Genomic DNA, 25,908 nt, shown 5'->3' with positions numbered 1-25,908 from the left:
ATATAAGGATCATCTTCCTTGCAGCTTCCACCAGAAGACAAGAGACTGGTTCAATTTTGTGTTTCCTTTAAGTATTAAGTATCTTTGAAGCAGACTGTAACTGCTTTTCATCTGACAGAACTGTTTTCTGCAGAAAAGCCTTTCTTCTTTACAATTTTTTAAAAAGGAGTTTACATATTGCATATTGCATAAAGCGAATTAAAACGGATGGGCAAGTACTGAAAATCTCTTCATATAAAACTCCAAAAGGAGTTCTGTGGGAGAAGAATTTGACAGGCCATGGAAATACTCAGCTAGATATTCTGGATAGGAGACTTGAGAGATATCATATTCTTTTGATGAGTTTGAATCTTTCATGTTAAAGAAGGACAAGCCGTGTGTGTGAGAGAGAAAATATATGGTCTTTTTATCTGCTGCATACAGCTATTGCTTCATAAACCTGCTTCTCTTTAGATGCCCTTTAAAAAAAGAGTATGGAGGCTTCTTCATTGTGTGATCCCATGTAGTGAACATTATGGATTAGACTTGACTACATGACATGATTAAGGCCAAAGACCTTTATTGAGTGTGTGTGTGTGTGTGTGTGTGTGTGTGTGTAGGGGGGGAATTGGATCAACAATCCTGTCTTGGTGTTCTTGTGGTTCTGTTGTCTACTACTAGCAAAAATTAGCAAAGACTTGGAATGATTACTGAAAAAAGTAAAGAAAGAAAGTGCAAAGGCAGGTTTATAGTTGAACATTAAGAAAACAAAAATAATGACCACAGATTATTTGCGTCACTTTAAAGTAGACAATCAAGACACTGAAATAGTTAAAGATTATCCATAATTTGGCTCAATCATTTATCAAAATGGAGACAGCAGTTAAGAATTCAGAAGATTAGGACTTGGAAGGGAAGTTAAGGAACTAGACAAAATCATATGCCATCCTATATATGGCTGTGAAAGCTGGACCATAATCTCCCACACAAGCAAAATTATGCTTAAAATTCTGCAACATAGACTCCAACCATACATTGATATAGAAATCCCAGAGGTCCATGCAGGGTTCAGGAAAGGATGATGCACTAGGGACCGTATTGCAAACATACAACGGCTAATGGAGCGCACCAGTGAGTTCCAGAAGAAAATTTTATAGATCACAGCAAAGTCTTTGACTGCATAGATTATGAAATTGATTATGAATGCCCTTAAAGACATGGGAGTGCCAACACACCTGACAGTTGTGTTGAGGAATTTGTACTCAGGACAAGAGGCTACTGTCAGAACAGAACACGGAGAAACAGAATGGTTCCCAATTGGTAAGGGGGCCAGACATCTTATCACCCTACCTGTTCAACTTATACATATAACATATGGTAAGAAAAGCAGGTTTGGTCACAGAAGAAGGAGGAGTGAAAACAGGAGGAAGGAATGAACAATCTTAGATATACAGATGACACCATAGTACTAGCAGAAAACCTCACAGATCTGGAATAACTAAGGAAGATCAAGGAAGAAAGCACAAAGGCAGGCTTATTGTTGAACATAAAGAAAACAAAAATACAGTCTGTCCTCTTTATCCACAAATTTTTTATCCACGGATTCAAACATCCATGGTTTGAAAATATTTTAAAAATATATAAATTCTAAAAAGTAATTTTAGAATTGATTTTGCCATTTTATATTTTATTTGCCATTGTATTTAATGGGATTTGAGCATTCACGGATTTTGGTATCCATAGGGATTCTGGAACCAAACCCCAGCAGATACCAAGGGCCCACTATAATGACCATGGAGAATCTAGACAAATTCAACCTACACAATGAAGAAATAGAAATAGTAAAAATGTTCTCATACCTGGGATCAAATATTGATAGAAACGGGGACTGCAGACAGGAAATCAGAAGAAGATTAAAAATGGGGAGGGCAGCTATGAAAGAACTAGAAGTCCTAAAAGGCAATGATATACAACTGAGCACAAAACTTAGAATCATACAAGCCACTGCATTCCCTATAACCATGTACGGATGGGAGAGCTGGACAGTTAAGGAAAAAGATAGGAAGAAAATCAATTCATTTGTGATGTGGTGCTGGAAAAAAGCTCTGAGAATTTTGTGGGCAGCAAAGAAGATAAACAAAAAGATCCTAGAGCAGATCAAGCCAGAAATCTCCCTAGAAGCCAAGCTGACAAAACTGAGGCTGTCATACTTTGGACATATCACAAGAAGGCATGACTCATTGAAAAAAATTATAATGCTAGGAAAGATGGAGGGAAAGTAGAAAGAGAGGAAGGCCACATGTTAGATAGGTGGACTGGATTAAGGAGGTCATGAGTATGAGTTTGTAACAAGTAAGCAGTGCAGTGGTGGACAAGGTGTCTTGGAAGCATCTCATCTACAGGATTGCTATGGGTCGAGATCGACACAAGGGTGGTTAACAACAACTACAAATAGACTGTATGATGTAATTTGGAGAACCACAATATCAGAGAAAACAAAAGTATGGGGTATTATGTGTATGAGAATTATATACAGTATATAATATTAAAGTATATAGCATATAGAGGCAGCTTTGTTTTCTGGTACCTGCCTCAGGGAAAACACTTCCCCATTTTAACTTTAGGAGAGATGTTGAAGATACCCTTTTATAAGTTGGTTAAAAGTCAGTGTGTGTGTACTCCCAGTTCTTAAATTCTAAAATTATTCTGATTTTACTCTGATGTCCAAACAACAACACCAGCCTGTTAATGCAGATCATGATTGTGCCTAATTGTAAGTGAAAATTCCACAGCAACAGGCAGAACAGGAGACTAAGACTTCTCACTGCATACCATGCAGCTGCGGACAAGTCTACATAGGGACCACCAAATGCAGCATCCAAACAAGAATCAAGGAACACGAGAGACACTGCAGACAGGGTCAGCCAGAAAAATCAGCAGTAGCAGAACACATTATAAACCATCCTGGGCATAAAATGTGGTTTGAAAACACTGAAATTCTGGACCATGCCAACAACTATCAGGTCAGAATGCACAAGAAAGCCAATGAAATCCATAATACCTGGACAACTTCAACAAGAAAAAAACCCTTAAAGTAAACAAAGTTTGGCTACCACTCCTGAAAAACACCAAAATCAAGACCCAGCCCATGCAAATGAAAACCACCCAGTGTGAGGAGTTTTCACAGCAGACAATGGATCATTAATTAAATAGAAACCCTGAGGCCTTGCCATTCAACAACAGACCAACACATGGAAATTGTTCCTCTCAACCAAGGGTCACACATTATATATATAACCCACTCACTTCCATGACAGCATTCTCTGAAGATGCAAGCTACAGATGCTGGGAAAACCTCAGGAACAAACTCTTCCAGAATATGGCCACCTAGCCCAAAAACTGTACAAAAAACTATGGATTCCTGCTGTGAAAGCCTTAGACTTCTCAATGTCTTTTCCTAAACAACTCCTCTTTAACACATTTTCTCCCAAATGATACCATTTACTGGTACTAGAATGACCCAGTGTTAGAGGATGGGGAGGACCTGGGGGATGTAATACAGAGGTAAGAGTGGTGGGACTGGAGATGGTTTAGCACCTACCACCCATTTTGCACATCATATACTGTATCTCTCTATACTCTGAATTTGTGCTATCATGTGTAGTTTGCATTAAGTGGAAAGTAATTGCATCTTAACTCTGATGCCTGCATGTTTATAGATGAAATGTACCACACCACAGCATTCTTTTCTCTCTCTCTCTCTCCCTCTCTTTCTTTCTCTCTCATACACACACACACACACACAGAGAGAGAGAGAGAGAGAGAGAGAGAGAGAGAGAGAGAGAGAGAGAGATACTGGAATATTTGTATCTAGATGGTACATGTGATTAAATTTTTGTTTGAGATTTGGCAATGCTGTAGAAGCCAACTCCTCCATGAAATTAAACAACCTATTTGGTTTTAAAATAATCAACTACGATCTACTTCTGAAGCCAGAGCAGACTTATTTTAACGTAATCATATACTTATCAAATTTGCAGATGACACCAAATTAGGAGGAGTAGCTAACACCCCAGAGGACGGCATCAAAATTCAAAATGACCTGAATAAATGAAAAAGTTGGGCCAAAGCTAACAAAATGAACTTCAACAGGGAGAAATGTAAGGTACTGCACTTAGGGTGGAAAAATAAAATGCACAGATATAGGATGGGGGACACCCTGCTGAACAAGACTACATGTGAAAGGGATCTGGGAGTCCAAGCAGACCACAAGTTGAACATGAGTCAACAGTGTGATGTGGCAGCTAACAAGGCCAATGTGATTTTAGGCTGCATCAATAGAAGTATAGTGTCTAGATCAAAGGAAGAAATAGTGCCACTCTATTCTGCTCTGCTCAGGCCCCACCTGGAATATTGTGTCCAGTTCTGGGCACCACAATTTAAAAAGAATGTTGAAAAACTGGAGCGTGTCCAAAGGAGGGCGACTAAAATGGTGAAAGGTCTGGAAACCATGCCCTATGAGGAACGATTTAGTGAGCTGGGGATGTTTAGCCTGGAGAAGAGAAGGTTAAGAGGTGATATGATAGCCCTGTTTAAATACTTGAAGGGGTGTCACATTGAGGAGGGAGCAAGCTTGTTTTCTGCTGCTCCAAAGACTAGGACTCGGAGCAATGGATGCAAGCTGCAGGAAAAGAGATTCCACCTCAACATTAGGAGGAACTTCCTGACAGTAAGGGCTGTTGGACAGTGGAACACACTCCCTCGGAGTGTAGTGGAGTCTCCTTCCTTGGAGGTCTTTAAGCAGAGGCTGGATGGCCATCTGTCGGGGATGCTTTGACTGAGAGTTCCTGCATGTTAGGGGGTTGGACTGGATGGCCCTTGTGGTCTCTTCCAACTCTATGATTCTAATTTGGTATGTGGAAGGCAGAACAGGACCTCTAACAATGTGGAATGTTGTGCTCCAATGTATCCAGACTCTAAAAACAGGGGTGTGACAGGTATACCGCCATTTTTACCTACACAACTTTTGAGGTATGGAGTAAATTGATGCATACAAGATGTGTGTGAAGACTTTCATCATTCTGAAACCTTCTGAGGATAGTTGAGGTAAATCCAGTAAGACTGGGATTATTTATTTATTCAGCTAAACCATTTATTTAACTAAATACCAATAAACCAAGTCCCAGACCACAAAAAAAGATAACACACATAGTGCACTTCAGAACAGATTTTCTTTTCTGCCCGAATGAATGCTTACATAATTAGAAAGGGGAATAGCAGGCATTTGGTGGAAGGTTTATTTGTTTCTCTAATTGAGTGGGGGCAGTTGTGGGGAGAACAGACAGCTGGAAGAAAACTTATGACAAAGGGAAACTTGTACTTCCTGCTTGTGTTTTATTTAATAATGAGTGCTGCTCTGGATCATTTTCAAGCTTTTCTCTTCATCTGTTTTTGTCTTGAATGTAGCAAGAGGTGCCTCAGCAACAGAATTAACGTCAAAGTGTCCAGAGAGTTCACCCCTTTTGCCTCTCTCAACTGCAGCTGTTGGACACAAGTGTCAGACTCCAAATAATGCCATATTTTATGTCTTCTTGGATTATAAAAAGAACAGTCTAGTAAATCCAGATGCATTTCCTGGAGAGACAATAAACATAACCTTGCTATTTGAAATGAACATGAGATGATTATCCTTGGATGTCTCCCTTAATCTTACAAGAAGTTTCATGGTGCAATCCTGTGCATGTTTCGTGGTGCAATTATGAGCAAGTTGACTGAAAAGTCCCACTGAGTTCAGAGAGTTACTCCCAAATCAATGCATAGGAATGCAGCCTGAGTTTGAATTTCCCCCTTTGTTTCCCACTCTAACCCTGCTGGTATTTAGGAATTTCAGTAACTACCTCTGTCCTATAACTTATTTTCCTCAATAATCCAGTATATCTCACCACTGCTAGTATGCAAAGGGATTCTGTAGCACCTTTGAGTCTAACTGAAAGAAAGAAGCTGGTAGTATGAGCTTTCATAGATTGAAGCCTACTTCCTCAGATGCTTGTGGCATCTGCCCATTACTAGATGTAATCATACTGAAGGGTGTAGTATTTGTTTATAAAATTAATCAGTATAAAGCTTTCCCCAGAATTATTACCTGGTTTGCATGTAAATGTCTACTTATAATTGTTTCTTTCATCTTCTCATTTTGCTGTTATCTCAGTTTTGTTAGTGTACTTTGAAATTTGTCCTTAGGTTAACAGTTGCTTTTCCTTTCCAAGGGATTTATTTCAAAAACTCCATAGTATATAGATGTATACCTCCACTTGTTGCTTTAGAAACTGTAAAATGCTTGTACGTACTTATTTGTAAAAAACAGATCAAGTCTGTAGGTCTATGCTGAACTAGTTGGTGTGACAGAGTACTCAGAGTTCTCTGAAGATGCCAGCCACAGATGCTGGTGAAACGTCAGGAAGAAACTCTTCTAGAACATGGCCACATAGCCTGAAAAACCCACAAGAAACTATGGATGCCGGCCATGAAAGCCTTCGACTTCATACTCAAAAGAGATCACTGAACATAGTACATGCACAGAAATTTATAGAATGTATGATACGCTGAATCTGCAAGACCTGAGTAGGGCTGTTGATGACAGGGTGACCTGGAGGCTTTTCATTTATAAAGTCACCAAAAGCTGAAGTCAGCTTGACAGCCGTTAACAACAACACGAGACAGCTAAATCACAAGTAAGAAGCATAGTATTTATACATACCACAATGTATACAGACTCATAGAAAGTATTCCTTATGGAAGTGAAGACTGCCATCCAGATGCTATAATTCTTAATTAATGTAACATAGATGCATATTTATTCTATAGCCTTTGGGCTGTTTGGAAGCATTATGATCGCATTTTTCTTACAACTTTGCATGGTCTTCTAGCACAACACATATAAGGACAAGAAACTGATGTACTTTCAATCCTTGCTTGGGATACCAAGTTGCTAAACTGAGCTGGGATTAATCTTGTTCTCTCTGCTTTCCATACCAGTAACTTTCCAAACTGGAATATTTTAAAGTTACTCATCCCCTCCCCAGAAGACTATAAACTAAAGTGGGTGGTCTAATGTTCATGTTATGCATCAGTTTTTAGACTCCCCCCCCCCATTTGTGCTGAACTTTGTGGTTTAACTTGGAACCACCATGCCTAAACTATAATAATATGTATTTCTGATAATTTCCCCCCAAACTCACAAACATGGCCCAAAAAATGGGTGGTCAATCACATTCAAAAATGTTCACACACATTTTATCCTCTCTATATACTGGGATGCTCTGATGTCTCTTCCAAATTTTCTTCTCAAGCACTGCCTCAGACTTTTGCTTGTCTTCTCCCATATGATACATTTTCCACTCTGTCAGTTCACAGAGGTTTGCAACAAACACCAATGTATTTTGACATTCTCATTATAGAGGTGCATTTCTGAGAGGCTAATGGGATTCAAACTAACCAACGGCATTTGGTGAAATGCAATATCTCCTGACTGCTCAAGCATATACAGTCAGAACATTTGACTACTGAAGAAATCCATCAGCTAAAAAAACAAAAAACCTGACTACCAAAGGACACACAGATGTGTATTAAACACCTGATGTTCAGTGTAAGATAATCTCTGTCCAGCAACAAAATATTTAAATTAGGGTAGGCAATTTAAGAAGCAGATACTTCACTTTAACCTCCAAAAATGTTGAATTTGACTAGAGAGCACTGATGAAAGGTTATAGTACAGAGCCCTGCTTTTCCTTACATTTATTGTTAGCACAGCCAAAACCTACACGGGTCCCTATCTGTTCTGATATCAGCACTCTCTCCTTTCCTGGCTCACTTTAAGGACTTTATTACATTACCAAAAAAGACAGTAGCAGAGATATATGTTTCCATTCGTGCAATAAAACTAAGATTTTCACACGACGTCTCGTGACGTTGCAGTTATCATGCGTTTATCCCATAAATAGAGAGGCATTTTAGCTCCACTTCTTATTCACAGGAAAGTCCCAATGCAAGTGTAAACAACAATGCTAGATATTCTAATATGATGTTCTCCTAAACTCAGGCCTTGACATAAATTAGCAATCAGTTTTGTTTTCCAAGAAACTGTGACTGGGTTGTGTAGACTCTTAACCCCATCATCACTATTTGTTCCTAATATCTTTCATTATATGCAGATCAAAGCTGTGCATATGTACCCAGAAATAAATCCCACTGATTCACAGGAATGCAGCCCATACGTGTGTGCGTGTATGTGATAACTGTTTTGTTTGTTTGTTTGTTTTTGCACAAAACACACATGGCTACCTGGAAACAATATTTTGTTTTGTTTTTTGATTATTTTTTTTTAAAAAATTTAAAAAGTCCACATGTACCTTTGGGCAGAATAACTATCCCAAGCACTTAAGGATGTGCAAATATAAGTGAAATTCTTGCCATTGTGTTACTCTTCCTATCTGGGTTCCCAGGAAACCCATTTTTCAGGTAAATAAAATAAAAAATGACAAATATTATTTCAGTCTTTAACACTAAAGCCTAAATCCGAAAAAAAACAGTGAATCAATGGGAGTTAAGTATATGCTGACTTCCCAATTCAGGCTCTATAGGGGTTCAGGCCTCACATTATATTTTCTGGAGGAAAAGGTTGATTTGGTGGTGAGAAAAAAGCAACAGCAGGCACCACTTACAAGGGAATAAAGGATATTATGCAGTGATACAGTGGGCCCTTGGTATCCACTTGAGTTTGGTTCCAGGACCACCACCCCCTCCAGAGCATACCAAAATCCATGAATGCTCAAGTCCCATTACAGTCCGTCCTCGCCTTACGCGGGGGATCCGTTCCGGATCCCTCCGCGTAAGGCGAATTCCGCCTATGCTCGAGCCCCATTGGAAACAATGGGGCTCGTGTGCGGTGGCGCGGCGGCGTGTGGGGCGCAACGGGCGCGCGCGCCCATTCAATGGAATGGGACGCGCCGCCCCTTCCACCCCGCGTGCGCCCCACGGCTTGAGCGCGTATGCTCAAGGCCTCGTATGGCCACCCGCATATGGCGCGGGCGCACTGTATATACAATACAGTGCTACCTCGGGTTACGAATTTAATTCGTTCCGCGGCGCCGTTCGTAACCCGATACATTTCGCAACCCGAAAAGGCGCTGGAAAGCCGCTAGCCGCGGCTTCCGATTTGAATTTCGCGCCGAAATTAATTTCGTAACCCGAAAAATCTTTCGTAACCCGGAACAGTTTTTTCCAATGTAACTTTTTCGTACCCCGGAAATTTCGTAACGCGGTGAATTCGTATCCCGGGGTACCACTGTAGTGTAGTAAAATTGTGTCCCTTATATAAAATGGCAAAATCAAGGTTTGCTTTTTTAGGGGGGAGGATTAAAAATATTTTCAAGGAGAGGATTGTTGAATCTGTGGATATGGAGGCATGACCGTACAACTTGATTTAATGCTCTTAAAGAGACTTATCCCAGGAAAATAATACTCATATAGAAAGAGAGTTAGAATACTATTGTAATCAGCCATCCAGATAATGAAAGCAAGTGGACAACATTCTGCCTGTTGTTTTCTGCAATGTATACACCCTCCAAAAATGGCCCAAATGAAGAAAATGCTGGGTTCATACTAACATTGTTTGTCTTCAAGGACACTCACTTTTCAGAATGAGAACCATGGCATGTTTTAGTTATAAACTGGAGAGTACTGGATATGCTGGAGAAAGTCATGGAACGAAGCACTAGGGAAAACATTTCCTTTTTTTTAAAGACAAGCTACAAATACACTAGTTTATCAAGTTGGCATACTTCTATTAAATACTAAGTAATCATAATTTTAAGGAAAAGTGATAATGAAGAAACACCACCAGGTGTAAACCTTTATTGCTTGGCTAGTTTGGAAAGCAATGTAAAAGAAAAAGTGATAGATGAAAGAGCTGGATGAGGAAGGATTCTAATGAGCTTCCTCCTGAATCATCTTTCTCTCTTTCTCTCTCAGAGGATGTGCCAGAACAGCAACAGAAAATGAAGTAGGAATGAAAGAAGAGTTGAAATCTGCTAGGAATGAATGGGGTGCTGAAATTGCTGATTGTATTCCCAGGACTCAGTAAGCAAGTTTAACTCTTCTTCAATGGATGGGTTTGATTTGTGTATATACAGTGGTGTGCTGATGTTTCCTGTGCCTTTGGGGGTATACATCAATTGGTGAAGTCTCTGCCAAATCACGCAGCTGTGATCAGCTAGTGGACTGCCTTTGCTTTCTCCTGTTCAGACTTGGTGATGGAATTTAACTCATTTTATACTTAATTTTTCCAGGAGGAAAAAACTGGAGCCACCCTTAACTACTTCTATTGCCCTGTGAGTCTTTCTCTCTCAAGGGAGTTTTTTAAAATATCATTTTTTAAAATTGAAAAATGAAACAAGCTTTCCTGTTGCAGTGCTATGCTATGCAGGAAATTCAATATCTAATATTGGCTCCTCCTTGCCTGAACTAGAAAGATTTGTGCAGAAAACTCTGGAAAGTAGGAACTGGAATCATTTCCCCCTCACATGATCAGTCATGATAAAGGACAGCTTTGGCAGCAACCAAAGAGGTGCTATTCAATAATAGCAGGAAGATGATAGCCGTAAGTGGTATCTGTTATAGTAGGTGACATGAATGGGAGACTGACTGAATAAGCCTATATCACTGGCTGTTTCCTAACTGCCTAGAAGTTTAATTATTTTATAAAACAAAACAAGGGCATTTAGATTTCTGCCTGGGACTATTTTCAACATAATTTATCTTTTTGTACTTTACTACTAGGAGCTGATTGGAATCTCCATTAAAGAGTAAGCTGTTCTAAATCTATGCACACCATTCTTACTACTGACAGGTAGCTTTTCAATCTATACCAATACAAGTACGCCTTATTTTTTTGTCAAAATATTTATATGCTACCCTGTATCATGAGCTCCGGGTGAGGCATACAAGTAAAACTGATTTAAGTAGATTAAAACTTCTAAAAATAGTTTAAACAGTCTTAACAACACATTAAATTAATATGTTAAAATATGACTTAAAAGGTTAAAACTGTTTCAAAGCCATGGGCATAAACATTTTAGAATAAATCAGATTTGCCCCAAAGACTTTAGTAAATAGCCATGTTTTTAAGTTGCAGTCAGCACTGACACCAACTGAACCTCCAAAGTAAGGCCGTTCCACATCTGGGGTGCCATAGCTGAGAAGTTCCTCTCTCATGTTTTCCCATAATGTATTGATCCTACTGCCAAGACGCAGAGGATGTTCCATCCTGTATAATAACTCTGTAGAATGCAGGTATTAAGCTTGATAATTTTGGAAGAGATACCCATTTCCCAGTTTCCTATTTACAAGCATGCCTCCTTTTAGAATGTATCCATCCAATCTTGCTAATTTAAATCCTATGTAAAGTCAAAGGCTTTCATGGCCGACATCCATAGTTTTTTGTGGGTTTTTCAGGCTATGTGGCCATGTTCTAGCAGAGTTTCTTTCTGACGTTTTGCCAGCATCTGCGGCTGGCATCTTCAGAGAATGCTTTGCCTGGAAAAATTGGGTGTATATATACTGTGTGAGCCTGGGAATGCAGGAGTGATTTGCATGTGTATTGTTCTGTGCTGATGGCCGGAATCAGTCTGGGAGGCTAATGCAAACGAGGAGTAATGTCTGCTTATTGGTGATCAATTATCTGCTGGGAAAGTCCCTGACTCTGAATGGTTTCCCATTTACATTTGCTGAGTCCTTATTTTGCTATTCCTCAGGACTGGTAGCCAAATTTTGTTCACTTTAAGGGATTCTTCTTTCCGGTTGAAATTATCCAGATGTTTGTGGATCTCAATGGCTTCCCTGTGCATCTTGACATGGTAGTGGTTGGCATGGTCCAGAACAGTGTTTTCAAATAGTATTTTATGCCCAGGATGGTTTGTGGCATGTCCTGGTACTGCTGATTTTTCTGGATGGCCCAGTCTGCAGTGTCTCTTGTGTTCCTTGATTCTTGTTTGCACACTGCATTTGGTGGTCCCTAGGTAGACTTTTCTGCAGCTGCATGGTATGCGGTAAACTCCTCCAGCTGTGAGAGGGTCCTCTGGTCCTTGGCTGAGCGAAGCATTTGCTGGATTTTCTTCGTCGGTTTGTAAACCATTTGAAGGTTGTGCTTCCTCACCACTTTGCCTATTCTGTCTGTGACTCCTTTGATGTATGGTAAAAATACCTTCCCTTTGGGTGGCTGCTTGTTTTCACTTCTCTGGGTTTTTCTGGGCCTGGCAGCCCTTCCGATGTCTGAGCTAGAATAACCATTGGCCTGTAGAGCCCGGTCCCAGTGCTTCAGTTCATCTTCCAAGAAGTGGGGTTCACAGATGCGTTTTGCTCAGTCTACCAGAAACCCTTAAAGCGAACAAAATTTGGCTACCAGTCCTGAAGAATAGCAAAATAAAGACTCAGCAAATGTAAATGGGAAACCATTCAGTCTCAGGGACTTTCCCAGCAGATAATTGATCACCAATTAGCAGACATTACTCCTCGTTTGCATTAGCCTCCCAGACTGAGGCCAGCCATCAACACAGAACAATACACTTGCAAATCACTCCTGCATTCCCAGGCTCACACAGTATATATACACCCAATTTTTCCAGGCAAAGCATTCTCTGAAGATGCCAGCCACAGATGCTGGCAAAACGTCAGAAAGAAACTCTGCTAGAACATGGCCACATAGCCTGAAAAACCCACAAAAAACTAATTTAAATCCTATTCAGTGGATACAATGTTCTGAGAAAACGAGAAAGAAGAAAAGAGAAGGGAAGAGAAGGAAGGAGATTAGAAAAAAAAGTAAAGTGATATTCAAAGTTAGCTTCCCTTTCTTTTGGAGATGATATTGCCAATCTCTGGGAACTGGTATCATGTATCAGGTTACTCATAAGCAATTCTGCCCCTATTCCTCAAAACACTTAACATTTCTGAAAACCCTTCTCAGTATTTTAGGGTATTCATTTCTTTCCAGTGTTGGATCCAGATAATTCTCTTAACCACTAAATCCACCCTGGCAATCCAATCATTCAATTTCCTTGGGAGTACCCAGATGGATGATATGTATCCAAATATTAAATGATTAAAGGTAAGCGTTAGATTCTGTGGATAAGGTAATGTTTATTACTTCTTCCCAGACTGGTGAGATGACAGGGCAGTGCCAGAACACATGGGTTTAATTAGCCTGTGGCTTGTCACACTTCCAATAGAGATCATTTGCAGTCAACCTCAACATTAAAAACTTACTCAGAGACCAATGAAGTCTCAGGAAAACTTTCTGCTGAATTGCAGATCAAGAGCAGACCATTTAACTGATGTAAAAGATGTGTTCTACTGCCCTTTTCACAGGTTTCAATCTTTGTTTACCCTGTTTTAACCTTAGATGGTCTATACAAGGTTCAAGTTGTTTACTGTATAGGAGCTGATACAGACGATCTATAAGTTTTAAATGCTGGGCAGAATGACAACTTTGAAATTGTAGATTTTAGGGACTATCAGAAGCTTTAGACACCCATTCTGTTATTTAAAATATGTCTATACTAATAAAAACAAAGTAAACATAGAAAATACATAGCATTAATATAGTAAAGGTATTAATAATGGCCATGGGGAGGGGAGGAGAGGGGAGGGGCAGGAAAAAACATATGAAGTTAAAAGCTAGGTAAAATGGAAAAGGTTTTGCCTGGTGCCTAAAAGACAGTAGAGGAAGTACAAAGCAGTTCTCCCGGTGGAAAGATTTCCACAAGAAAAGTGTCATAGCCAAAAAGTCTCTCTCTACTGTAGCTGTTCAAATGGGAGAGGCACATGACGGAGGGCATTTGAGAATGATTTTAGTGTAATGTCTATTGTGGGAGAGGATGTTTTCTCAAATAGCCAGAAGAATGTTAAACTGGTAGGAGACATCCCCAAGGCCTACTCTCAGTAGCACAGTGATTGCATTTTGAAAGAACTGCAATTTCCAGGCAATTTTCAAAGGCATCCCCTTATGCATTATAGTAGTCTAACTTGGAGATTACCAAGAACTGGATAATTTTAGTCAGGCTCACTATATCATGGAACAGCTGGAACTGATGCACTAACATTAGCTGTTAAAGGGCACTCTGTATTGTTCACACCATGGGTCATCAGATCTAGCCCTCATAGCATTCAATGTTTGTAATTGTTGTTGTGGCTTTCAGCATTTGATTCAAGCAGTTTTCAAACTACTTTTAGGAGTTTTTAAAGAGTATATTAATGTGCTTTTTAAAATATGCTTATCTTTGTTTTGTTTTAATTGGATTTTATTTATTCATCACTTTGGGACCCTTTTTGGGTTGGGAGGTGACAAAAATACTTTAAATAAATTAATAAAGTTATAGTTTGTTAGCATTTATATAAAGCCATGTCTTCCTACACCTTCAACAACTCTACAATCCACAATCTTACTAAAAATAGCTTTTAAAAAATTATCACTGTATACCAGGCATAGGGTATTCTAAGCTCTGGATAATGACTGAAATATAAAGGAGAATGAAGGATCAACAGTTTTGGTTAGTGCATCAATCCCTTTTCAAATTAATATTATTTCATCTTTTGCTAAGTTTTCTTTGGATGTATCCTGCACCCTGCAGTGCAACATTGATACCATCCAATTCACTCTTCCTTCTCTGAGATTGTTAAAATATAGACCCTCAACAATCGGACATCCTTACCACTTCCAGCAACTGAGGAAAATCATATGCTTTCATATCCTATTTAAGAATGGAAGCAAAGATAAAAGCTGGACTATGTCCTTTGGACAGGAATTTGCTCCCTATTCTCTCTGATATTGCTTGATACACAGACACAAACAGGATGCAGTGTAAAGCTGTGTGTTATGTTCAGGAAACCGAGGCATACTGGACTACAAGTAAGTGACTACAGTAGAAGTGTACTTCTCAGCTTTTGCTTAATTTAACTGTTTGAGTCATGAAAGAAAACATGGAGAAACCTAGGACTCCTAGAACTGTAAGAGTTGGAGGGGTCCCGAAAAATAATCTAGTCCAACTCTATCAAAATGCAGGAAATCAACAGTTGGAGGTTGTTAAACAGAGATTAGATGACCTTCTATGAGGGATGCTTTATCTAATCTCTGTCGGGGTACAGACCGCCGCTTTGCGGCGGTCTGCCGCCGCCGCCAGAAGGTCCGCGGGGGAGCCGGAGCCTTCAGACGGCCCGACTCCAGCGCGGACCGAAAAAAGAAGCTCCAAAATGGAGCTTCTTTTTGCGTCGCGTTTGCGACGTAGCGAGGCGCCAGGGGCGCGCTCGCTACGTCAGCAGCGGCGCGACGCGTCTGGACGCTGTGCGTCCGATACGTAAAGATGGCGGCGCCCATGTAGAAGGGGCGCCGCCATCTTGTACGGACGGAGTCCGTACTAGGCCATGGGGCGTCTAAAAGAGACGCCCCTTTTTTAAAATGGGACGTCCGGAGGACGTCCCAAATGGCAATGTAGAAAGCCCCTCTGTTTAACAACCTCCAACAAAGGAGAGTTCAGCACCTTCCAAGGTAGTCCATTGCACTGTTGAACAACTCTTACCATCTGGACGTTCTTCCTAAAATTTATGTGAAATCTCCTTTTTTGTCATTTGACTCCATTAATGTGTATCTTACCCTTTGAAGCATTGGTTACCAAACTGTGCCCTTTAAGAGATTTTGGACTTCAGCTCCCGCAAGCCTCAGCCATGTTGGCCAATAGTCTGGGATTCTGGGAGGTGAAGTCCAAAATCCTTTAAAGTGCACAGTTGGGAAATCACTAATCTGGAGCATCAGAAAACAAGCTTCCTCTGTCATTCACATGTCAGGCATGTCATATATTTTGAAGATGGCTAGATTATAGTGTCAGTTTTGCAACTGGCTCATTTGGAGCTAAAAAACCAAAGGGTTTGCTCCTGCTACCTGGCTATTTCAGGGCTGGTGAAAGCACAGATCGCAGGCTGCATGCTGTCCCTGTGTTGGAACCCTAATTCCCTCAAAAACCCTCAAAACTTTTTTTAAAAAATCTGGCCTTTGGGGGAAAAATAGGATCTACATCCAAACCATCACAAAACCTGGCAGTTTGGGCTTCCCTTGTTCCCTCCCTCTAAGACCCCCCCCCTTCCCAGCAAAAGAAGAAAAATGATTTTAAATAAATAAATAAAAACAGAAATGAAATTGTTTTGTAGTACAGCACTTGCTATCATACCTGGAATTAGGCTGCAGCCTGCTAGGTGACATTATGGGTGCAGAATGGCCCCTATCCCTCTGTTTGACCACCTATTTCCACAATCATTTTGTAATTTCCTCTAGAAAAACAACCCCTTATCCCAGTTTCCAATCCAAATAATATAGTATGATGTTTAAATGTGATTATTCCATTGCCTGCCCTTCAAATATGCTCCCCCCCCCCCAAATATCGATCCAAATGTTGACCCCTGGGAGACTCCACATTTTTCTTACTTCATTTGCAAAGACTGTATTGGGCTCCTACCAACCCGCAACATGCCATTCTTTAACAAGTGAATAGGTATTATTATTATTTTCTTATATCCTGCCTTCCTCCCCATATAAGGACTCAAGGTGGCAAACAACACATTAAAACAATAAAATTTAAAAACAGTATAACATTAAAATATATCAAAATAAAAATTAAAAAATAACTAAATAATTTAAAGAGTTTAAACAGTCATGAATTAAAATGTAATGGGTTAAAAATACAACCTTAACATTTAAATTGCACAACGTTTAAAACCCAGCCCTTATTAGCCTGAAAAAGCCTGGCAGGACAAGAATGTCTTTGTATGTCTCTGAAAGGATAGCAGGGATGGAGCCATCCTGTCCTCTCGAAGGAGGGAGTTCCAAAGCTTGGGAGCAGCCACTGAGAAGGACCTCTCTCTTGTTGATGCCAAATCAGCCTGAAAAGGTGGTGAGACAGACTGAAGGGCCTATCCGGATGATCTCAACACTCTAATGGGCTTGTAAAAGGAGATACAGTTCTTCAAATAACATGGACCCAAGCCACATAGGCTTTGGTTAGTTAGGATTCTTAGTTAAAGACATCTGTAATCTTTTTGGAAGCCCATCTGTAGAGTGTCTAATAGAGATCAGAAGAGGAAGAAAGGGAGCTCATATGTCTGCCACTCGGAGGAAACATTTACTGGCAGAACTGCCCAGGAGTACAGCTTGTCAGAATTATGGGGAGAAGGTAAGTGCTTAGAGTGTTCTTCAGCCACTATTGCAACATATACTGGTAGCTGCAGGAAGGAAATGTGATTTTCATTTTTTAAAAAATTAAATGTACACCTCCTGCCTCTGTGAAACAGGACTATGTAGGCATGATATGCCTTACATCATATGAAGAAGGCACACCTGAAGAGGAGAAGCCTGTTTGTTGCTGCCCAGGCTTATTACCAAATTGTGTTTTAAGGGTCTGCCAGTAACAGCAATTAAAATATAATCTTAATATACCTGGTAAGTAGGGGTTATAAGGCAGTATGTGGAGTCAACTTCTAGTAGTAAAATAAAGAGAAGTTTGACACACAAGGGAAACAGCTGAGATATTTATAACGTTCCCTCTTCCAAACTATGTACCCTTGCTATTTAGTTACTTACTGTTCTTGTTCAGTTTGGTGAGAAGAGAAAAGGAGGAAACTGAAAAGTCTGTCCTTTGTTCTTTTTCACTTTCCTTTTCAGCTCCAGACAAAGCTGGTTTCTAGCACTATAGTTCATGGTGTGAATTAAACTAGCCAGAATGAGTATCTGCTTCGATTTTTAAAAAGTCAACCTAAGCCAAAACATCCCCTTCTAGTTTCATTTTCACTTTGGTTATTGCCAAAAACACATCTGCTTTTTGGGAGGTGCTTTTAAGCAGATCTTGGAACTGCATCTATTTTTGCCCATATCCTGAATGCTGGGGGGAAAGTCTGAAAAAAACCCTTCATTAAAGACTAAATAAACTACAAACAAAACACAGTCTGCAAGTGGTATACTGAGTTACAAGCAAGGGAATTATGCAGTGACTGACTCTGTCTCATCAAGCTTCCCTAGACTGAGCTACAGTTTAGAACCCCATCCCGCATCTCATGGGCTTGTAGAGCCATACACAAGTGTATGCTCATGTGTAAGCCTAAACAGGGAAAGGGACATGGAGTGAATGTCCCAAGCTGCTCAGCAACATTCTAGACCTTTGCATATTGAACATGAATGTGTCTATAGTGTTCTGTAACATGGTGGGATGCAGTGACAGAATTTCCTTGATCAAGAACTCTTGATCCCAACTACAGGAAGCCTGTAACACATTAAGCAGAACATGGTTACAAGTTCAAGAAATGCACAAGTCCCTCGTTCTGAAAGTTGGAGAATTTTCCTGTCCTGTGATCTATGGGCAAACTCAGATGCATTCAGTCCCCTTGAACCTTAAGAGCTAGCCCTCGGGGTACTTAGACTTGGATGAAAAGCAGAAAAGCACTTCTTATTATTTAAGTGTAGTCTGCTTAGAAGTTTGACAGAAGGTTCTTCTTTGTCAAACATATACACTGAAGTTTAGAAATAGTCTCACAAAACTTAGCTCAGCTCTAAATACTGTAAAACTCATGCACACATTCCTTTTTGTATTAAATTAGTTCATAAAACTTGGTATTTAATTACATTTTGGGACTTTGGGTATGGTCCAGAAAGCCACTTAAGCACATCTTGATTTCATCTGCCCAATACATTCTCTTAAAAGCAATCCTAGACTGTGAGGGAGAGCAAGGAAACCCTACAGATTGAATAAGTTCTAGACCGAGGTTTTTGCCAGGACAAAAGTTTAGTGATATTTTCCATAGCCACACCTCTTAATAACATATTGGAGAGTGCTTCTGGGGCAAAAGGGGTGCTTGTGTAACAATGTAAGAACTGAGTTAATTTATTCCAGGAACAAGCCACCTGAAGGAAAAACAGCTGCCTGGTTGTGTTTTTCCTTGTTGTGTCTATTACGTCTGTTTTGACTGGTGAAATTTATGAATTGGCTTGACTGTGTAGACACAATTGAATTAACTGATTTGATTCTTTTTTTTTTAAAAAAAAAAGGTCTACCCACTTTCTTAAGAAACATCACATTGATCCCTGATGTACTTGAAGGTCCATTATGTGTTACACTTGCACTGTTCTGTAACACTTTCCCTTAGTTCTGGAGCTTTCTCTCGCTAGAGGGCAGTCCTCAAAGGTTCAAACCATTCCTGCATGTTCAGCCTTTCACTGCTGGGACAAGATCAGATTCATATATAATCAAATCTTCAGCAATATTATAAAAGCTGGGTGAGCTCCCTTCATTCAGTTGTTTATATTTGAAATTTCTAGGAGAATCGTTAAAAAAAACCTCTGGTCTTTCCAGGTTTTATCCAAGAAAAGTAAAGCCTGGAGAGAGGTTACCAGAAGTCCTCCATGGCAGATCCCTGCTCCCTGCTCCCAAGCTAATGCACCCTTGGAAAGATGTAAAGAGAACTAATGGTGGAGAGGGTTTATTCTTAGGTCCTGGATATATGTGAGCCTACTGAAATACATAATTTGCTATAAGTGTTTAGTCCTATACTCTGTCCATTTCGCTAAATAGGGAGGCAATAAAAATCATTTTCTGTATCGACTGAAGAAATAAAACAATTTCTCAATACATTTAATTAAGTCCTGATTCTGGGACAAAGACCCAACTTGGACTGGCAGCAAAAAGTGGGCTATAAAGAAAGTGAACTAGCAATTATTAATTTTTCAAGGCTGTTAAAATCCCCACCCCACAGGTTAAATCCCCACAGGCTAAATGAAATTTCACCCATTCCTACTTGAAAACAGAGGGAACCACCGTCCTGACTGTTATGAGACCAAAGCATCACCACTGCATTCAATCACAAGCTACATTGTGGTCATATGAGGAGAAGTTAACAGGGTTCCTCTTGGCCTTATATACAGTAACTGCTGGTTGTAGACTGACTGCTTTGATTGTGATTTCCTGCATGGCAGGGGATTAGATTGGATGGTCCTTGTGATCTCTTCCAACACTATGATTCTATGATTCTCATGCAAATCACCTTGTTATATTGGAAATGCTGAGCTGCTTGTAGACTTTTGGAACTTTTTGGCAGGAGCATACTTATCAAATTTGCAGATGACACCAAATTAGGGGGAATAGCTAATACCCCAGAGGACAGGATCAAGATTCAAAATGACCTGAATAGACTAGAAAGCTGGGCCAAAGCTAACAAAATGAAATTCAACACAGAGAAATGTAAGGTATTGCACTTAGGGCGGAAAAATAAAATGCACAGATATAGGATGGGTGACACCTGGCTGAATGAAACTACGTGTGAAAGGGATCTAGGAGTCCAAGTAGACCACAAGTTGAACATGAGTGAACAGTGTGATGCGGCAGCTAAAAAGGCCAATGCTATTTTAGGCTGCATCAATAGAAGTATAGTGTCTAGATCAAGAGAAGTAATAGTGCCACTGTATTCTGCTTTGGTCAGGCCCCACCTAGAATATTGTGTCCAGTTCTGGGCGCCACAATTCAGAAAGGACATTGAGAAACTGGAGCGTGTCCAAAGGAGGGCGACAAAAATGGTAAAGGGTCTGGAAACCATGCCCTATGAGGAACGACTTAGGGAGCTGGGGATGTTTAGCCTGGAGAAAAGAAGGTTAAGAGGTGATATGATAGCCCTGTTTAAATATTTGAAAGGATGTCATATTGAGGAGGGAGCAAGCTTGTTTTCTGCTGCTCCAGAGAACAGGACCCGGAACAATGGATGCAAGCTACAGGAAAAGAGATTCCACCTCAACATTAGGAGGAACTTCCTGACAGTAAGGGCTGTTCAACAGTGGAATGCACTTCCTCGGAAGGTGATAGAGTCTCCTTCCTTGGAGGTCTTTAAACAGAGGCTGGATGGCCATCTGTCAGGGATGCTTTGATTTGGATTTCCTGCATGGCAGGGGGCTGGACTGGATGGCCCTAGTGGTCTCTTCCAACTCTACGATTCTATGATTCTATGATTCTATGATTAAAATGTGAGAAGGAAAGAAAAAGAGAATTAAGTGAGGATATGGACTGACATCTAACAGCAAAATGAAAGGGGGTACGTGTTGTACTATGGACTTAAAGAAGGAGGCTAAAAAGATTACTGTACTGAAAATGGTTCCTCTATAAAAGCATACTTGATCAATTGGTAAAGGCAGAATATGGAGAATAGTGGATCTTTGAAACAATCCGTAAATGTAAAAGTAGGCAGGTACAAACTGCTTCAGTTCAGGGGATGCACTGCAAACCCCCAACCAAATGGGAGGAGGTCACACCCCTGGCTGCTGCTATGCCACTGGGGAAAACCCCTATTTTTGTATCTAAAGCAGTCACTTCCTCATCAAAGCTTCCTTGTCTGAAACATAGTTACTTCATTTTCTAGCACAAAAACATTTCCGTTTCTCCTCTGTTAACCATCTATGATAAAATGGGGTGGAAGTGTACTGCTCTGACTTATACACCATCAACAGAATCAACATCAGTCAGCTGAATGAAGAAAAGGCACTGCTGGAAAATGCATGTATGAAATAGAAACAGATGTCCAAGTGATTTCCAATTCTTGTATGTGTGATGTGCACTAAGGCTCATATCTCTGACAGAAAAGCCGCCTTTGAACCTGGGTGTTTAGCCTCATAAAACAAGGCACAGAAAGAACAAATATAAATATGATAGCTTGTTCATATTTTCAGAAGAGTTTTAGGTTTAATAAACATGCACTTCTACCATCATTTATGTACCATTATACAATTCAGTGATAAAAAAATTGAGATCTGTATTTGAGGATATAATTGACAAAATGCAAATTCAGGCTTCTGATTTCTTCTCTTGTGTATATTATAAATCTTACAAAATCAGAATTTTAAACTCAGGAGTCTCATCAGGCATGTAAGCCCCACTGAGATTTGCTTTTATTTTTCCTTGTTTGGACAATGTGCTTGAAACACGGTTCAAAATCTAACTGAACCCTTTGACCAGCCATCCTTGTCTTCAAACTGTAGAGCAGCATTTCTCAAGAGTGAAAGCAGCAATAAAAGAGCCACTAAATAATTGGATTCTTTTCACCACTGAGCACTTCAGGTTTACAATGGCTCAGAAGTCTCCCACTGCAGTGCTCTTGGGCCGCTTGGTGATCATCTAAGATGATATAAGAGGTGTGGTTTTCCCTCCACCCATCTCACTAAACAATTTTCTGTGCTTGTACCTAGTCCATGAGATCCAAAGAGATCAGGCAATAGAGCAGCAATTTACATCAACAAAGGGGATTTTGATGCACTCCTCTGAATGAGGCAGCATTACCATGTTAATAGGTTACTGGAAACTTTTTTGCAAATGGAGAACAGTTCTGCTTTCCATTTTAACTGTAACAATAGCAAAGGAGCTCCTTAAACTGCATCAAACAGCAGTCGGATAAATCCCTAACTAGCCATCCGCTCCTGCCAGGTTTTTTATTAACCACCAGGCCATAGGAACAAAAGGGGGGAAACAACTTGGAGTTTTAGCTTTATTCCCACCTCCTAATCCCCTAGGGATGGCAAAAGGAATTGCCTGCAAAGCATCAAACTTTTTTTTATTAAAAAACTACCCACTGCCTCAAAAAACCCAATATGGATTTGTTCTAAGGTGCTTCTTCCTGTCCTCTGGAATAAAATAGTTTTCAGGTATGATTTCAAATAGCAGGAGATTTTTAAACCTCCTAGTTAACAGGGTTATGACAGGACTTCCCCTCCTTTTCCCCACACCCAACTCCATTTTTCAGACAGCTGTTGTTCTTCACCAGTTCCCACACATATCCACTTGTTCCCTTGTCACATACTTTGAATGTGCACTCCTCCTGACACTGACGACCTCACATAATAAAGAATGAATGGAAATGTTGCCTCTGCAGTGAGACTGTGGAACAGAGCCCATTCATTCACACTAAAATGTGTTTCTGTCACCACTGTACATATACCATCCTTTACCTGATTTCTCCCTACAGACTTCCCTCTAGAAAAACACATTCTCTCTTTTAGGCAGTTCTTGTTTGCCTTTTCAGCTGGCCCAAGGAATCTAAACATAGTCTTTTTTGCAAGTTATATTCTCCCAGCCATGACTAAATGCAATGAGAATGGGCAGAAATTTGGGTTGGCACACTTCTTTACCACTACGCCGTTCTCTCATCAACAACAACCAAAAAACTCACAGCTTCCTGGTTGGACTCCTGCAGTAGACAATCACAGAAGCAATCCCCTAGTATTCTGTACCTCTTAGCACATAAAGTAACACCTGAACACAGAAACCTCATGTTTATTTGAACGTGAGATCTATCTGACCACTCAGGTGTTTCCAGTGATCAGTGTTCAAACACTAAGCAGGTTACTTAGTGTAGGTATCACTTTCTACTTATGGTGAATGAAGCAAGGGAGAGAAATGTGTGATCCTCAAGAGCCATTCCCAATCTTCTTGCACAGGTAAAGGGGGAAACAATACATGGTATTTGAAAATGCCTATATAGCTTTAAGAGCCCTCTTTCATCTTCACAGAGCTATAACTTGGCTGAGTATCTGAAACAAAACAAATCAAGGCGTTTGATATCCGAAATAAACCATACTGTTTATGCAGAAAGAATGAGCCCACAGAAAATATGTCTTGAGAGAATAATGCAGTGTAATACATAGTGTAGAGTTCCTGGAATAGTATTACTTCAGAATGCTGAAGAGAAGTATAACAAAACTCATTTTCACTTCATACCCTTACCTTGGAGAACCAAACCGGATTTTTCAATCACATATAAGAAAGATGTAAATGGTGCAGAGGGGGATTTGGCAACCAGAAGCTGCAAAAACAAAGACAAAACAAAGAGTAATTCCTTTGGTGTGCTCATTACAGTTGCAATTTGCAGTAAAATCCAACAACTCCAGCCACAAATATTCTAGCATATTATCTCACAGGAGTGCTACAAAGACTTTATGCTAACATTTCTTTTATTTTTTAAAAAACGTGTCTATGTTCTTTATGTTCAAAATACAGATTTAAAGTTTCCAAACTTCCACAGTCTTTGAACATTAGTTGTATAAATTCCAGTATGAACAGGCAAAGTTCCAAATGCCTGGCTGATCTGTATGTCTCAGAAAACACAGGAGAGAAGAGGAACTATGTCAGAGCACAAAGAGGTCTTTGCATTAAGAAAGAAGAGTAATCTCTAACATAAACTAGCCAAAGCTTGCACTTCGACTGGTTGAGGTTTCTGAAAAGCATCCATGGCATAAAATATTGCACTGTAAGGCCAATACAAGTGCATGTAACCAGCATGTATTATGATTCACATACAGAAACTCCAGAATGGACGCTGGCAGTTCATCAAGGTCTGAGGACTCATTGACACACAATCCAAATTTGAAGCAGATTTCCTCATTCATTTCTGCCTCAGGAAAAAAAGGGAAAGGAACTGGTAAGCAATTTCCCAGTTCGTGGTTTTCACAGTGGCATTTCCAACTTTGTAGCCCTTAGGGCACTATTTAACAAGGCTGCTGATCCAAAGCACATTCTGGTTCCTTTCATAGCTCTCTTTCAATTACAGTGATGTCATGCCCATTTCACCAAGACCCAGAAAATACAGCAGAGCATACCACTTCCTTTATTTTATGTATACATGTACATGTATATTTAGAAAATATCACAAAGACTGCAAACAGCACTGTCATGGTCATTCTAGTGTCTCAGGATTAAAGTTCTCCAGTTATGCATCTTGTAACTATTATGAACTTTGCTCCATGAAATATTCTGCCATTTCCCATTGATCATTAAATAACACAGTTCAGATGCAAGGATCTTAAGTTTATTGCTAGCATACCAAATAACATATTGATGTTTAAAGTATTGTTTTACAAACCAAAGGGTTTGGTTGCCCTGAAGTACAGCTGAAGGCATTCAGATAATCTGAAATTCCCTTTATAGGTTCTTAAGTAGCAAAACTATATGGGGAATACTCAGAATCTGCTGCAAAAGGGAGCTTGCTGATATAAAAGAAGAAGTCTTTATAAGATTATTTTTATATGTCAAAATTTAGAGCCATCAAACAATTTAGCATGCCATCTGCTATACCATTTATATAGTTGATGGGTGTGGATGATCAGTCAAAAATGCTGAGATTATTGCATTGTCACTTTTTATTTGTTATCTCTTTTTAAAATAAACTAAGTAAGGCATGCAGTCAGGAGGATTTGATCATTAACAATTCCAAAACAAAGGTGATGGTCTTCCCTCAGAAGGAGCACCTTCAGAAATGGTTGTTAGATTAACATTTGATTGAGCAATGCTACAGTTTTTAATCTGGGGGTAAAAGTATCTGTCGTCTAGTTACTCAATAAGCACAGAGTTCATAGGTGAACTGTTCCAGAATCTCCACACTATTAAAACCCATTGATTTTTAATCATATTTTTCCTTAAAGTATTTGAAAACCAGGGCTCTCAAACCTATACTTTATAAAGCCCTAGCCCATATAATTCTGCCTTGTAACAACTGCAAGAAACAACTGTATCTTTGTTAAGGTGCCAGGTGGCAAAACAAAACTCAAACAGATTGACATAGACGGCATGATGCTGTAATCTCCATTCCACTAAGTACAACCACTAAAGATGGTTTAAGACAAAACACTTTGTCCTTCATTCCCCAAGAAACCATTTTAGGATGCAGTGCATTGTACACACAAACATCCTGTCCAAACTGAACTCAGCCAGTTTGGAGCAGAAGTTGACTGTGCTCAGAACCAATAAGCTAGGCTCTAAATTAACTAGTTTGCAATGACATATGGAACAGATGTGTGCTTTCTGTTGCTTTTAT

General features: G+C 39.8%; 1 protein-coding gene across 1 annotated transcript in view; it reads right to left on the bottom strand.

The window, feature by feature from the left end:
- The window catches only part of RAD51B (RAD51 paralog B), a 456,146-nt gene that overhangs the window by 180,191 nt on the left and 250,047 nt on the right, over positions 1 to 25,908 (bottom strand). Inside the window, exon 11 of the mRNA XM_089521731.1 lies at positions 23,823 to 23,901. Within this exon, the coding sequence (XP_089377857.1) occupies positions 23,823 to 23,901 (79 nt within the window). The remainder of the gene's footprint in view (positions 1 to 23,822; positions 23,902 to 25,908) is intronic.

This window comes from Sceloporus occidentalis, unplaced genomic scaffold (assembly GCF_023333645.1).
Source record: "Sceloporus occidentalis isolate IW3139 unplaced genomic scaffold, rSceOcc1.0.p SCAF_4, whole genome shotgun sequence".
Lineage (NCBI taxonomy): Eukaryota > Metazoa > Chordata > Lepidosauria > Squamata > Phrynosomatidae > Sceloporus > Sceloporus occidentalis.
The sequence above is the reverse complement of the archived record's forward strand: the minus strand, read 5'-3'. Positions and strand labels throughout refer to the sequence as shown.